The sequence below is a fragment of the Ictidomys tridecemlineatus genome, chromosome X (genome assembly GCF_052094955.1).
Source record: "Ictidomys tridecemlineatus isolate mIctTri1 chromosome X, mIctTri1.hap1, whole genome shotgun sequence".
Lineage (NCBI taxonomy): Eukaryota > Metazoa > Chordata > Mammalia > Rodentia > Sciuridae > Ictidomys > Ictidomys tridecemlineatus.
Genome location: NC_135493.1, coordinates 756673 through 772915, shown reverse-complemented (window position 1 = coordinate 772915; position 16243 = coordinate 756673). Strand labels below are relative to the sequence as shown.

General features: G+C 36.8%; 1 protein-coding gene across 6 annotated transcripts in view; it reads left to right on the top strand.

The window, feature by feature from the left end:
- Brcc3 (BRCA1/BRCA2-containing complex subunit 3) overlaps positions 1-13775 on the top strand; it is a 40082-nt gene extending 26307 nt beyond the window's left edge. For all 6 annotated transcript variants that reach the window (XM_078034022.1, XM_078034020.1, XM_078034019.1 and 3 more), the window contains 4 exons: positions 7963-8094; positions 9218-9261; positions 9590-9758; positions 12153-13775. In XM_078034022.1, coding sequence (XP_077890148.1) covers positions 7963-8094; positions 9218-9261; positions 9590-9741 — 328 coding nt within the window. In that variant the 3' untranslated portion in view covers positions 9742-9758; positions 12153-13775. The remainder of the gene's footprint in view (positions 1-7962; positions 8095-9217; positions 9262-9589; positions 9759-12152) is intronic.
- The last annotated feature ends 2468 nt before the right edge of the window (positions 13776-16243 follow it).

Below are 16243 nucleotides of genomic sequence, written 5' to 3'. Positions count from 1 at the left end.
ACATCCCCAGCCCCCCTGTGGGTTTCTTATAGCTAGTCTTTATTGTATTGAGGTGTTGCTTCTGCAGTCAATTTGTTCAGTGTAGATAAAAAATGCTTTTTCTCAGGCTGGGGTTATCCACTCAGTGGTAGAGCACTTGCCTAGCACAGGTGAGGCACTAGGTTCAGTTCTCAGCACCACATATAAATAAACAAAGGTCCATTGACAACTAAAAAAATACTTTAAAAAAGTTTTTTCTCCATCTCCAGAAATAGATATGATTTTTGTCCATCATTTTGTTGATGTAAAGTATTGAATTAATTTATTGAATTGTATATGTTTGGGCTGGGGATGTGGCTCAAGTGGTAGTGTGCTCGCCTGGCATGCGTGTGGCCCGGGTTTGATCTTCAGCACCACATACAAACGAAGATGTTGTGTCCACCAAAAACTAAAAATAAATATTAAAAATTCTATCTCTCTCCTTCTCTCTCTCTCACTCTCTCTTTAAAAAAATGAATTGTATATGTTTAATGATCTTTATATGCTTGAGCAAAATCTAGCTTAATCATAATGATCTTTTTGATATGCTGTTGAACTCAGTTTGCTGGTATTTTATTGAGAACTTTTACATCTACTTTTATTTGAGACATCACGATAATAGTTTCTCTCTCTTTCTCTCTCTGTGTCTTTATGTGATTTCAGTATCAGGATAATAGTCACCTCATAAAATGAATTTAGAAGAATTCCCTCCATTTAATTTTATGGAACAGAATAGAAGAATTGGTATTAGTTCTTTCTTAAAAATTTGATAGAGGGCTGAGGTTGTGTCTCAGTGGTAGAGCACTTCCCTAGCACATGCAAGGCCCTGGGTTTGATCCTCAGCACCACATAAAAATAAATAAATAAAGGTATAAAAATTTATATTTAAAAAAAAAGTTTGGTAGAACTCAGCAGTGAAACCATCCAGTCCTGGACCTTTATTTGTTGAGAAATTTTATTATGGATTAAACATCACTACTCACTATTTATCTGTTGGGGTTTTCTGTCTTCATTATTCAAATTTGATAGGTTATGTATTCAGAAATTTATCTATTTCTTCTAAGTTTACTAATTTGTTGGCATGAATTTATAATAGTCTCTAATGCTGTTTTGCATTTCTGTGATATCATTTGTAATGTCTCCTTTTTCATTTTTAATTTTATTTACTTGTAGGGCTGGGGTTGTGGTTCAGCGGTAGAGCACTTACCTAGCATGTTCAAGGCCCTGGGTTAGATCCTCAGCACCACATAAAAATAAATAAATAAAATAAAGGTATTGTGTCCAACTACAACTAAAAATTAAATATTAAAAAAAATATTTACTTGGGTCTTCTCTGTTTTTGCTTTGTTAGTCTAGCTAAAATTTTGTTGATTTTGGTTATGTTCTTTAAAAACACCTCTTTCTTTCACTAATTTTCTTATTTTTTACTTTAATTTTTTAGTCTCATTTCTTTCTACTTTGATATTTGTTATTTTTCTTCTAATTTTGCTTTCCTAGGTCCTTGAGATGCATAGTCAGGTTATTTGAAATATTTCTTTTTTAAAAATATTCTTTTAGCTATAGTTAGACAAAATACCTTTGTTTTATTTGTTTATTTTTATGTGGTGCTGAGGACTGAACCTAGGACCTTCCATGCGCTAGGCAAGCACTGTACTGCTGAGCCACAACCCCAGCCTCCTATTTGTATTTTATTTAGAGACAGGGTGTCACTGAGTTGTCTAGTGCCACTGTTTTGCAGAGGTTGGCTTTGAACTCTCCATCCTCCTACCTCCAGAGCTGCTGGGATTACAAGCATGTGCCACCATTCCTGGCTCTTGAAATATTTCTACCAATAATTTTTTTTATTTCCATTTTCATTTTTTTCAAGAAATGTTTAAATTTTGTTTTGCTTCAGTTGACTCATTGTTCATTAAGTAGCAACTTGTTAAGTCTCTGTGAAATTGGATAGCTTTTAAACTTTCTTTTGTTGTTGATTTCTAGTTTTATTTCATGATAGTCAGAGATGATACATGATATGATTTATTTACTTTATTTATTTATTTATTTTGTTATCTGGGATTGAATTCGGGCACTCAACTACTGAGTCTCATCCCCAGCCCTTTTTTGTATTTTATTTAGAGACAGGGTCTCACTGAGTTGCTTAGCACCTTGCTAAGTTGCTGAGGCTGGCTTTGAACTCACAATCCTCATGCCTCAGCCTCCCAAACTGCTGGGATTACAGGAGTTCACCACTATACCTGGCCATGATATGATTATTAAAATTTGTTGACTTGTTTTGTGGCTCTCTGTGTGTGTGTGTGTGTGTGTGTGTGTGTGTGTGTGTGTGTGTGTGTGTGGAAGGGAGGGAGAGAGAGAGAGAATATATGTACATATACACTAAAGAATGTTTCATGTGCTAAAGAAAGGAACATGTATTCTGCAGCTATTAGATGAAATGTCCTGTTAATGTCTGTTAAATCCATTTGATATATAGTATAGTTCAACTTTGAGGTTTTTGTTGATTTTTATCTGGATTATCTGTCCATTGATAAAAGTACAGTATTATGGTATTGGATCCTATCTCACCCTTTAGTTACAATAGTATTTGTTTTATAAAATTGGGTGCTCTGGCATTAAGAGCATATACATTTACAATTGTTTTATCTCCTTATTGAATTGATCACTTGATTATTATACAGTAACCTTCTTTATCTCTATTTATAGTATTTTTTCTTTAAGATTCTTGGGAGGAATTTTAGCATTAAGTGATGATCTTTCCTAAATTATTCATTACTAAAGTGGTTGTCAAATGATAGTATTCTGATTCTGTCATTCCTTCTACATTTACTAGTTATTTCTATTCCCAGCAAAAATTTTCCATTCTTTTCCTTTTACCTCTTTGGCTCCCACAGGTGAGAGAAAAGTATGACCCTTGATTATCTGAGTTTTGCTTATTTCACCTAACATGATGCTCTCAGGTTCCATCCATTTTCCTGCAAATGACATAATTTCATTCTTCATTATGGCTCAATAAAATTCATTGTGTATACATACTACATTTTCTTTATCCATTCATCTGTTGATGAACACCTAGGCTGGTTCCATAGTTTGGCTATTGTGAATTGTGATGCTATAAACATGAGCATGCATGTATCGCTATAGTAAGATGACTTTAATTCTTTAGGATAAATGCCAAGGAGTTGTGTAGCTGGGTCCCATGGTGGTTTTCTTCTTATTCTTTTGAAGAACCTCCACAGTGATTTCCATAGTACTTATACTAATGTACAATCTCATCACAGTGTAAAAGTGTTCCTTCTTCTCTACATCCTCTTTGGCATTTATTATTGTTTGTATTCTTGATGGCTGCCTTTCTAACTGAAATAAGATGAGATCTCCATATAGTTTTGATTTGCACTTCCCCAGTTGTTAATGATGTTAAACATGTTTTCATATATTTGTTGGCCCTTTTATTTCTTCTTTTAAGTGTCTGTTTAGTTCATTTGCTCATTTGTTAATTGGATTATTTGTTTTTGTTTTTGTTTTTAATTTCTTATGTATTCCGAATATTAATCCTCTATCCAAAGAGTAATTAGCAGAGACTTTCTCCCATAGATTTTTTCTTTGTCATGCAGAAGTTTTTAAATTTGATGCCATCCCATTTACTAACTCTTGACATTATTTTCTCAGTGAAAGTTGTTGCCTGTACCTATATGGGACTGTGGACGCTACATTTTCTTCAAGGAGTTGCATAGTTTGTGGTCTAACTCTTAGGTCTGTGATCCATTTTGAGCTGATTTTTTTATGCAGGGTGAGAGGTAAGTGTCTAGTCTCATTCTTCAACATATGGCTAACCAGTTTTCCCAGCACCATTTGTTAAAAGGCTGTCTTTTCTCCAGTGTATGTTTTTGGCACCTTTGTCAAGGATCAGATGACGGTTTCTATGTGGGTTTGTCTCTGTGTCTTCTGTTCTGTACCACTGGTCAATGTATCTGTTTGTATGGCAGTACCATGCAGTGTTCTTACTATAGCTCTGTAGTATCACTTAAAGTCAGTTATTGTGATGCCTCCAGCATGGCTGGCTTAGCTCAGTATTCTTTGGCTATTCTGGGTCTTTGATTCTTCCAAATGAATTTTAGGAGACTTTTTTCCTAGTTATCGGAAGAATGTCATTGTTCCTTGGATAGGCTTTGTGTTGAATCTGTATATTGCTTTTGGTAGTACGGCCATTCTAACAATATTCATTCTGCCTGTCCATGAACATGGGAGGTCTTTTCATCTTCTGAGGTCTTCTTCAATTTCTTTCTTCAGTGTTCTGTTTTCATTGTAGAGGTCTTTCACCTCCTTGGTCAGATTTAGTCCTAGGGTTTGTTGTTGTTGTTGTTGTTTCTTTTGAGGCTATTGTGAGTGGGATGATTTTCCTGATTTCTTTCTCAGGAGATTGATTGTTGATATATAGGAAAACTATTGATTTTTGTATGTTGATTTAGTAACCTGCTACTTTGCTGAATTTGTTTATTAGCTCTAGCAGTGTTTTGGTGGAGCTTCTTGGATCTTCTAGGTATAGGATCATATCATTTGTAAACAGTGATCACTTGACTTCTTCCTTTTCTGTTTTTATCCCTTATATTTCCTTTTCTTGCCTAATTCCTCTGACTATAATTTCTAGCACTATATGAGGTTAGCTTTGAGGTTTTTTGTATATAGCCTTTGTAATGTTGGAATAAGTTCCTTCCATCCCTAGTTTCTCTAATGTTTTTATTGTAAATGAGTGCTGAATTTTGTCAGAGATTTTCTCTGAATATGTTTAGATGCCTAAGTGATTTTTGTCCTTAATTCTATTTATGTGACTAATTATATTTATTGATTTGAGTATGTTAAACCATACTTGCATCCCTGGAATAAAACCAATTTAGTCATTAAGGAAAATCTTTTAGCATCAGATGATTTCTATTTTTTATACAATTTCTTAATGTTATTACATATGATTTGCTGATATTTTATTAAAGATTTTTTTGCATCTAACTCAATCAGGGATATTTCTATTGATTTTCTATTCTCTATTCCTTTAATCTCTAATCTTTACTATTTCTTTCTGCTTGCTTTAGGTTTATTTTGTTCTTCTGTGTCTACTTGCTTGAGGTGTAAAGTTAGATTATTGATTTGAGATTTCTTTTTTAATGTACATGTTCACAGTTATAAAAGTAATATTGTGATTTGCTCTTAGACCTGCCTTTTCTTCATCACATGAGGCTTACTATGTTGCCTTTTTAGGTTTTCATTTGATTCATGGTTTCATCATATGATTTTTCTTTTAACATATTGGTTAAAAGCAATGTGTTTAATTCTGTTTAATTTACACTTCTGTGGATTTTCTAGTTTCCTCTAGCTCTTCATTCCTCATTTCCTTAGACTGTGATTAGGAAAGATAATTTCTATAATTTCAGTGTTAAAATTTATTAAGACTTGCTTTGTGGTCTCACATGTGGTCTATCCCAAAGAGAGTTCCATGTACACTTTAGAAGACTATGTATCCTTTTGTTGTTCATTGGCTTGTTCTGTATAGTCCATTAGGCTCAATTGGTATATAGTGTTGTCAAAATCCTCTACTTTCTTATTTACCTTCTGTCTTATTGTATTATCCATTTTTGAAATTTAGGTATTAAATCTCTTGCTATTATTATATTTCTAATTCTACCATCAATTCTGTCAAACTTTGCTTCTTTATATTTAGGAGCTCTAATGTTTGGTACATAAATATCCTTAATTATTAAGTAAACTAGATATTAGACTAAATACTATTTCCTGGAGAGGTGTGCCCTTTCTTATATCATGCAGCTCAGATAAGAAGCTTATCACTTCCATCCAATCAGAGATTGTCTATGTCGGAACTGTGTTGCTACTTTAGTTATTTTTTGGTTTACTTTGGTTTCCTGGAATACAAGCACAGAGTAAGTTCTGCCCTATGATTATCCATTTTCCACCTCCTAACAGGAATTTTAGAGCTAAAAAACATGAAATAATGAAGATTTATCTGCTTTTTAACATAAATCCCAACATCCTAGGATTCCACATTCTTAGCAAGTCCTGTTGGTCAAAATGGACAGGAAGGAGAGTTAATTCTGTGTTTAGGGCTTCTGCAGATTGCAGTCTGTCACATACACATGCATGATTGTTAAAATCCACACTGGTTTCTGCTTACCCAAGCAAAGCTGTCTATGCCCCGAGATAAGTCAGATGCAAGACAGGAAGAAGTATCACTACTGGTCTCTACTCAGGTCCATCTCGTGATCATGATTCATTTAAAATTGCCATTGTATCTACAGCACTCTTGCGTTATAAAAACTCTCTTGAACTTTTTATCCTTTAAATTTCATCCTCTGGAATTTGGGGTTGTGGCTCATTGGTAGAGCGCTCGCCTAGCATGTGCAAGGCCCTGGGTTCAATCCTCAGTACCACATAAAAATAAATAAATAAATAAATAAAGGTATTGTGCCCAACTGTAACTAAAAAATAAAATATTAAAAAGTAAATAAATAAATTACCTCCTCTGGAATCAGAAAGTACCTTTCCAGGAAAATTGTCTTAAACTCTGAAGTTCATATCTCTGGATTTTCTTGCTTTCCCATTTATTGACCTGATTGAATCAGTAGTTTTTCCAATGATTTATATAACAAATGCTCTTTTATTTGGTCCAAAATCTAGTTCATTAACAGAAGCAGATCTCTACCTTCCTTGGTTCTCATATTATAGTATCAAGTAAACTAACAGAAGCTGCAAAAGCTTCCTCTAGCAATTTATTAAGATGATGTATATCCAGAGCCAGTAGACTACTGGAATCATTTCTGATCATGCTCTTGACAAACTCAAATGAATACTTGTAGACTGACTTCTTCAATATTGTTGGAACCATCAGCAATGATAGTCACTCTGTAGTATTCCAAAGAGCCTTCTTCAAAGCACCTGGCACATACCTGTAATTCCAGCATCTCTGGAGGCTGAGGCAGGAGGATCACAAGTTGAAAGCCAGCCTCAGCAACTTAGCAAGGCCCTAAGCAACTTAGCAAGACCCTGTCTCAAAATAAAAAATGGAAAGGGCTGTGGATGTGATTCAGTGGTAAAGCACCCCTAAGTTCAATCCCTGGTGCTAAAACAAAAAGCATATAGCAGATATGGCATGTTCTTTCATGAATTTTTTCCTGACTACATGGTTATGGGGAGGGGAGAGAAGGTTGTAATTCCTTAATATTTGTGCTCCATTTAGGTTGTGCTATGGGACGTAATCACATGTTCTTGTGTGGGAAAGAGAACAGGGAATTAGATCTTATTCTGCTTTATCACCATGTACCAATGGGCCTCTTTATAGCAAGTGTCCTCAACCTGGATTCTCTGCTGAGCCCAAGAGTTTAGGTGTATTTAATATGAGAAGTATGTAGAGGTGAATTGGTTGGTCTTAGTAACATATATACCTGGTTCTTGCACTGTAGCATGAAAATGCAAGTATATGTGTATTTCTTACCTTTTCCCCCAGGAGATAGTGGGAAATGAGGGCTGCTAGTGAACACTGAGTTAGAACAAGTGACCGTTTATGAATCTGATGGAGTCAATCTTTGAAGTATGCCATATCCTAGAGTCAATTAAAAAACTATACAGAACTTCTGATTATATCTAAGGATTAAAAACTGACCTGAGGGCTGGGGATGTGGCTCAAGCGGTAGCACGCTCGCCTGGCATGCGTGCTCACCTGGCATGCGTGCGGCCCGGGTTCGATCCTCAGCACCACATACAAACAAAGATGTTGTGTCCGCCGAAAACTGAAAAATAAATATTAAAAATTCTCTCTCTCTCTCTCTCTCTCTCTCTCTCTCTCTCTCTCTCTCTCTCTCTCTCTTGCTCTCGCTCTCGCTCTCTCCCCTCTCTCACTAAAAAAGAAAAAAAAAAACCTGACCTGAACTGGTTGCCTTGCAGGTATGAAAGAATTGAAATTCCAATCCATATTGTACCCCATGTCACCATTGGAAAAGTATGCCTTGAATCAGCAGTGGAGCTGCCCAAGATCCTTTGTCAGGAGGAACAGGATGCATATAGGAGGATTCACAGGTAGAGCCTGTCTTTGTCCCTCTTTTCTACTTCTTGAGGCCTAGTCTTTTTATCTGTAGCATCTCAACTCACATGATTCCCTTGTCTTTCATCTCTCTCTGAGAAAGCTTTATAACAGTCCCTAACCATGTTTCTTATACTGTAGGATAACAATCTTCTTTGGATCATACAAGGGGTAGGATATTTTTCTTTTTGGTTATGAAAACAAGATAAACTACAACATCTTAGTATCTCTGTTAGCAAGCACTGGGTCTTGTGCAATGAACATGTATTATATCAAGGCTTCAGTGAGTGAGAAGCAGTGACTTAAATAAAATCACATCCCCCAAATCATTTAAAAATGAATAATAACAATGGGAGCCTGGCATGTTGGTACACACCTGTAATCCCAGCTGCTTGGGAGACTGAGGCAGGAGGATTGTGAGTTCAAGGCCAGCCTCAGCAACTTCAGAAGGCCCCATCTCAAATTTAAAAAATAATAATAATGGGAACTTGAATATCATGCAAAGGCCTGGGTTGTTTATTGCCAGGTTTCTGTTCGCGACTAAAAGGCTCAAGGCTCACTCCAGGAAAACAAGAGACACAAATACCTTTTTCTTTGGGGTTGCTGTGATGGCTCCTCTGACCTTAAGGGTCCGCAGAAAGAGAGAGAGCGAGAGCACATGCTGACCCCTTTTATTGAGGAGAAGCTATTCAAATGAGGCAAGGGGTCAGGTTTCAGGGGCTGAGTCTATCTTCATGATGGCCACTGTCAGCAGGTTGACTGACACCTGGGTAGGCCACACCCAAGGGCACAGTAAGAGGAGGGGACACACACAAGGCACTTCCATGGAAGATTCTACCCTAAACAGGGCAAGGGGTTATATTACAAAGGAACAGGTGAGCATAGCTTCACCCATGGGGCTGTAAGGAAGAGAAGCCTGGGCAGGAAGACACAAGTCACTCGAACCCTAGAAGAGTCGGGCAGTCTAGCAGCTTGGGTGTCTGATGCCACATCGTCCAGCAGGGGAGTTAACTCAGTCATGTGGGAGGTTGGACTCCCACAGTTTTCATTTTGTACGAAACCATTTTGTTTTCCTTTAGTGCTTCTTTGCTACTAACTGTAGCTATTTTATCCCTTTAGCCTTACACATCTGGACTCAGTAACCAAGATCCATAATGGTTCAGGTAAGATTTATGTTTTAGTCAGCCTTGTTTATTGCTGTGACCAAAAGACCTGACAAAGACAATTGTAGAGGAGGAAACGTTTATTTGAGGGCTCATGGTTTCACAGGTCTCAGTCCATAGAGAGCTGGCACCATTCCTCGGGGCTCAAGGTGAAGCAGAATATCATGTTGGAAGAGTGTGTTGGAGGGAGGTAGTTCACATGCTGATCAGCAACAGAGAAAGAGACTCCACTTGCCGAATATAAAACATATACTCCAAAGGCACAGTCCCAGTGCCTACCTCCTCCAGCCACACCCTACCCACTTAATCTGTGTTTTTCCTATTAAAGTGTTTACCAAGAATCTGTGCAGTCAGATGTCAGCAGTCAGCGGGCCTCTCCTACAGTGGTTGGAGGATAGATTGGAGCAAAACCAACAGCATTTGCAGGAGTTACAACAAGAAAAAGAAGAACTTATGCAAGAACTTTACTCCCTAGAATAAAGGAGGAGACAAATGGGGTAAAAAGCATTTTTTTTTTAACTTTGTACTGAACATCATCCCCAAATGCACACACCTCACTTGTAAGCAGACAATGGAATAGCATATTTTATACCCCAATAGATAAGTTTTATTCATGCAGTAAACATAAGATGCCATCCTAAAAATTTCACTAGAGCTTAGGAAACCTTCCTACTTATAACTAGCCTAAAACGGGCATATGCAAGCTGGGAGCAGTGGCACAAACTGGTAATCCCAGCAGCTCAGAAGACTTGAGACAATCACAAGTTCAAAGCCAGCCTCAGCATCTTAGTGTGGTGCTAAGCAACTCAGTGAGACCCTGTACCCTATATCTAAATAAAATATAAAATAGGGCTGGGGATGTGGCTCAGTGGCCAATGCCCTTGCGTTTAATCCTTGGTACCAAAAAAAGGAAAAAAAGGCTTATGCTAGATGATTTCATTGGTTATATTTTTAATTGGTGCTTTATAATTATACATAATATGATTAATTATGTCATATTTATACATGCACATAACATAATTTGGTCAATGTCATTCCCTAGTTCCTTCTCTTTTCTCCCCTACTCCCTCCCCCTGACCTGCTTGCTCTACATTACTGATCTCTTTTCCATTATTCTTAGTATTAGTATTTTAATTAGTGCAATATGATTTTATATATAAGGATTCATTACAGTATATTTGTATATAGACATGGTATAATTTAGTAGATTTCATTCACCAGCATTTCCCCATTCCCTCTGTCAGATCAGGTTGGGGAGGCTTTATTGAGATATCACTTCCTGGTGGAACTCGATCAGACCCACAGAGGGGACAGGGGAAGGGTCTGAGGAGAAACCTCGTGGAAGCTCGACTGGACTGCACTTTTATGGGGCTTACAGCAGGAAGGGAAGGGCTTGGGACAGGAAAAGGTGTTTCTAGGGTCCCTTGCCCCCTTGGAGTTGGTCAGGGGAGTTGGCTGAACTCCAGGATTGGCCAAGAGGGTCTTGTTGATTGACAGGCGTTAGTCAGGAGATCTGGCTGATTGACAGGCATTTCCGCCGGCATCTGATTGATGTTCTTTTCCCACGTGGGCTGCTTTGTTCTAAGTCGCTACCAAGTCGCTGCCACCGAATTGACACCCTCCTCTGAAAGTTATTTTTTAAAAGGCTGTGGGAGATCATTGGCAAGGGATATCTTGGAGCAAAATATCTGGGGAATGAATTTTAAATGATTATTTTATCTCCTTTTTAAACTTGAAAGTTTTGATTTTCACATATACCTACACACTAAACACAATCAGCTAAAGGAATAAGAGTATTTTATGTTTCTATTTTGTAGTTATAATGTAAATAGTATACTAGGGTTGGTGGGAGGAAGTATAGGTAACTCATCAATATCTTACCTCTAGGGCTGGGGATGTGGCTCAAGCGGTAGCACGCTCACCTGGCATGCGTGCGGCCCGGGTTCGATCCTCAATACCACATACAAACAAAGATGTTGTGTCTGCCAAAAAATTTTTTAAAAAAATATCTTACCTCTATTCTTTGCCCTTATTAAGAAATATATGTCTGATGTCTTCCTCCTCCTTTTTTTTTTTTTTTTTTTTTTGTACCAAGGATTGAACCCAGGGGCACTCAATCACTGAACCACATCACCAGCCTTTTTTTATATTTAGACACAGGGTCTCACTGAGTTTCTTAGGGCCTAAGTTCCTGAAGCTGGCTTTGAATTCTCGATCCTCGTGCCTCATACTCCTGAGCCACTGGGATTACAGGCATGCACCACTGCACCCAGCTTCACGTCTTCTTTCTTGATCTCTACAATATATATTCTGATACACTTACCAAAGGTTGAACCTATATAGCCGTCCTTCTTAAATAGATGAGTTCTAGCATATTTGACTCTGAAGCAAAGTACTATTGAGAAGAACCTGTCTATCTACAAATTTCTGCTAAGTATTTTTCCAGAAACATTTAGGATTTATAATGTAATAAGAATCATACTTTTAAAAGTTTGATTATATTATTTGTATCATGTACATACACAAATGATAATGCATCTTCAGAAAATAGTTTGGGGGGGGGGCTGGGGTTGTAGGTCAGTGGTAGAGCGCTTTTTAAGAGTTTAAATAAAGTGGGAATTGGAAGAGGTTGAAAACAAAGAAAACAGAGAGCCTCAATCCCAACAACAGTGATAAAGGTTGCTTTTGAGTTTTGGTTTTTCTTTTCTTGTTTCTCCCTATATTATTGTTTTAAAAGAATCTAGAACCAATTGTATCAAAAACAATTGGAGATCAAACTCTGTCTCAGGGTGTAGAACCCAGAAATCTGCATGAACTGCCTAACTGTTCTTAGCATACTTATGTAAGTTTCAACTGCCCATTTCTTCTCTATTCTTTTTCTTTCCTTTTAGGACAGAAGAAAATATCCAGTATAAAATTAATTAAGCTAAATCAATTTTGATGAAGAAAAAGTTGGAGGACTCACATTGTGTGACTGAAAGCTACAGTAATCAAGATGTTAAAGTGTTGCCAGAGGGATAAACACATAAGACAATGGAACAGAAGAGAACCTAGAAATAGACCCATACGAATATGCCAAACTAATCTGACAAACATAACAAAGACAATTCAATGAAGAAATCAAGCTGAAGCAATTGAATACACATTTAAAAAAAAAAAAAGAAAGAAAAAAAAAAGAACCTCAACCTAAACCTCACTAAAAATTCTATATAAAAGTTACCTCAAAATGTATCATGGACTTAAATATAATATGTAAAGCTACAACATTTGTAAAAAAAAACAAAACAAAAAAACAGGAGAACAATCTTCAGGAGAAAAGTTCTTCAATTTCACTTCAAAAGCACAATATATAAGAGAAGACGTTTCTATATTAAGCCTCATCAAAATTAAAAAGTTTGATTCTGTAAGAAATTTTTTAAGAAGAATAAAATACAAGCTACAGATTGAGAGAAATTATTTGCAAACCACAGAATATCTGATCAATTTGGAGTATTGCGCTCAAAACTCAACAGTAAAAAAACAGTCCAATTAGAAAATGAGCAAAAGATATGAATAAACATTCATCAAAGAGGGTATATGGATGGCAAGTAATCACATGAAAAGATGTTGAACTTCATAAGTCATCAGTGAATGTAAATTATGACCACAATGATATATGACTTACACACTTTTTAGAATGGTTAAAGAGAAAATGGTTTTGAGGATACAAACTATACTTCTCATATATTCATGATAGGACTATAAAATGGTACAGCCACTCTGGAAAAGAGATTGGAAATTTCTTTTGAAGTTAAACATATTAACATACAAACCAGCAATTGCCTTCCTGGATATTTATCCCAGAGAAATGAAAACCTATGTTGGCACAAAAGCTCATACAATAATTTTCATAGCAACTGTATTAATAATATCCCCAAACTGAAAACAACTCCGATGTCCTGCAATGGGTAAATGGTTAAACAAATTGTCCATATCATGGAATACTGCTCTGTAATGAAATTAACAATAACGTAAATGGACCTCAGGGGTATTATGTGTGGTGAATGACAAAAAAAAAAAGAATCTTGAAAGTTCACATACTGTACAATAGTGTTCATATAACATTTTTGAAATAACAAAATTATAGAATGAATAGATTAATGGTTGCCAGGGACTAATTGGGGTGTGGCATATATATTATACAAGGATGGCACAAGGAGTTCCTGTGGGCTGATGGAATAGTTTTGTATCTCGATTATGGTATTGAGTACATAAATCTATACCTGTGCTAAAATACATAGACTTATACAGATATGAATGCATGTAAAATCTGGTAAAACTTAATAAATTCTGTAGTCTATTTAGCAATATTATACTATTGTCACTATTTTGATTTTGAAGTTGTACTACAATTAAGACCTTAGCATTGGAGGAAAATGAGTAAAGGGTACATGGGACTCTCTGTACTATTTTTTGCAACTTCCTGTAAGTCTATTATTATTACAAAATTAAAAATGTGAATTTTAAATAAAGAACTAGGAAGTATGATACCATTTATGAACTTAGAAAAGGGTGACAGAGAAAATCTGAGGAGAATAAAATGATCTGAGAATTTTTTCATGCCAACCTTAAACATAAGTACCTTTCCTTTTCTGTGCTTCATTTTCTTCATATATAAAAAGAGATTAGAGTAGATGACCACCAAGATTTCTTTTAGTTCAGTATTCAGTCTTTTTTAAAATGTCAATATCACAAGGAATAGCAATATGAATGAAAGGTATCACTTTCCCAGTGGCACCAATCTGGCTTACCTTTATCAGAATATTAAATTTCAGTACAACCCTGTAGCCTCTTCTGGACCCCAGAGTCTACATTTTCATTCATATCCAAGACTCTGATGGGAATAACATACTTGTTCTCTCCTCTGTTTTCTTCTAAACATGCAACTTACTGCTTTCTGACCTCTACCCACATCATGCCATTGAAATCACTCTCCTACCAAAATTATCAATGACTTCCACAGAGTGAAAGCCAATAGATACTTTTCCTGCTGGGTGTGGCAGTACACGCTGGAAGTCCCAGTGACTCTGGAGGCTGAGGCAGGAGGATCACAAATTCGAGGCCAGGCTCAGCAACTTAGCAAGGCCCTATCTCAAAATGAAAAAATAAAAAGGGCTGGGTGTGGGAAGCCATTCTCACACGTGATTGGGCACCTCCCTGATTGGGTGTGAGACATTCTGGCTAAACTGTGTCGAACTAATCCCCACCCTCTCTAGGTGTGAGGGCCTGTCCGTGTGGGGGTGTGACTGACCATTGATCCTGAGACCAATCACTGACCCTGACCTTGGAATGCTGTCCCCCTCTACCTTCATTGGATGGAATTTTCTCCTGAATTTCTTGTTCCCCAATAAAAGGCCACTCCCTGGCGTGCTCTCTCTCTCCTGCTAGTCCTGATTAAGTCTCGCTGCCCCACTGGGTGGTCCGAGGCAGGAGCCAGAGGGAGGGCCATCTCAGACCTGGTCAAAGAAAAAGGTAAATTGAGTTTTGTGTGTTTATTTTGATCTCACTAGTTAACTTCTATGCTTCAAACCTCTTCTATGAAGCCAGCGTGCTGGTCGTGCGGCAGAGCTGGGGATATGGCTTACTGGTTAAGCACCCCTGGGTTCAATCCCTGGTACCCCCTCAAAAAAAAAAGATAGTTTTCCTGTCCTTGATGAATCTCTCAACACAGTAGCTCATTCCTCTTTAACTCATTTGGTTTCTAATATTCTATTTTTTTCTCTTTCCTTTCTCAAATTGATTCATAGGCTTCTCTATCATTGCTTACCTATATGCATTAAAAGATAAATCCATATCTCCACCATACCTCCATTTCCACCTGCCTATTAGATATTTTCAGTTGGCTGTCTTAATGACACATCAAACTTAAAACATTTACATCTGAAGTCATGAATTTTAACCTAAACTCTATTACCTCAGAGGTAAGAAACACAGAAAGGAAATAGTTTAGATTAAAATTTTACAGAAAAGGGCTGGGGCTGGGGCTCAGAGGTAGAGGTCTTGCCTTGCATGCATGAGTCACTGGGTTCAATCCTCAGCACCACATATAAATAAATACATAAAATAAAGATATTGTGTCCATCTACAAGTACAAGAAGTATCTTAAATTTATGCAAAAAACTGAATAGTCATCCTCACATGTGTTACCTTATAAACTATTTACATTGATAGAGTTATAGCAATTTGAAATTCTTTTTCTAATTTGATAATCTGAGTTGCAATGTGTAGGATATTGTATGTGGGATAAGGGGTGGTACATGGAGTAGCATAGTACCTGGTGGCTGGGATTATTACATGAAAACCTTAGAGTTCCCAGCCTTCTGAGAGAGGGGCAGGGAATTGAAAATTATCTTGTGCCAGGGTAAGGAGGGAGACAACAATAATATATTACATTAAGCAAGTAGGTAAATTGATTAAGCATATATGTTGAAGAAAATGGGAGCTGAGTTTTCCAGTGTCAGAGACATCAATAGGAAGGATATAATGAACCCCATGGTGTTGAATTGAAATTGAAAGTGCTAATATGAACTCTTTCCCAAAAGAAAAATATATAGAGAAAGATGGATGTATATATTGTTCCTAGTTCTATTCTCTAAGAGGGACTAGAATGGAAAAAGATTAGCTTTTCAACAACTGGTGATTGGACAATTAGACATGCAAAAAAAGTTGGACCCCTACCCAACACCATACATGAGTATTAACTTCAAAGGGCTGGGGATGTGGCTCAAGCGGTAGTGTGCTCACCTGACATGTGTGGCCCGGGTTCCATCCTCAGCACCACATACAAACAAAGATGTTGTGTCGGCCAAAAACTAAAAAAATAATAAATATTAAAAAATTCTCTCTCTTTTAAAAAAAATGTATCAAAGACTTAAATGTAAGAACTTAAAACTATAAGAACCTTATAAGAAAACTTGTATAATTTTATTTGTTTGTTTTGTGG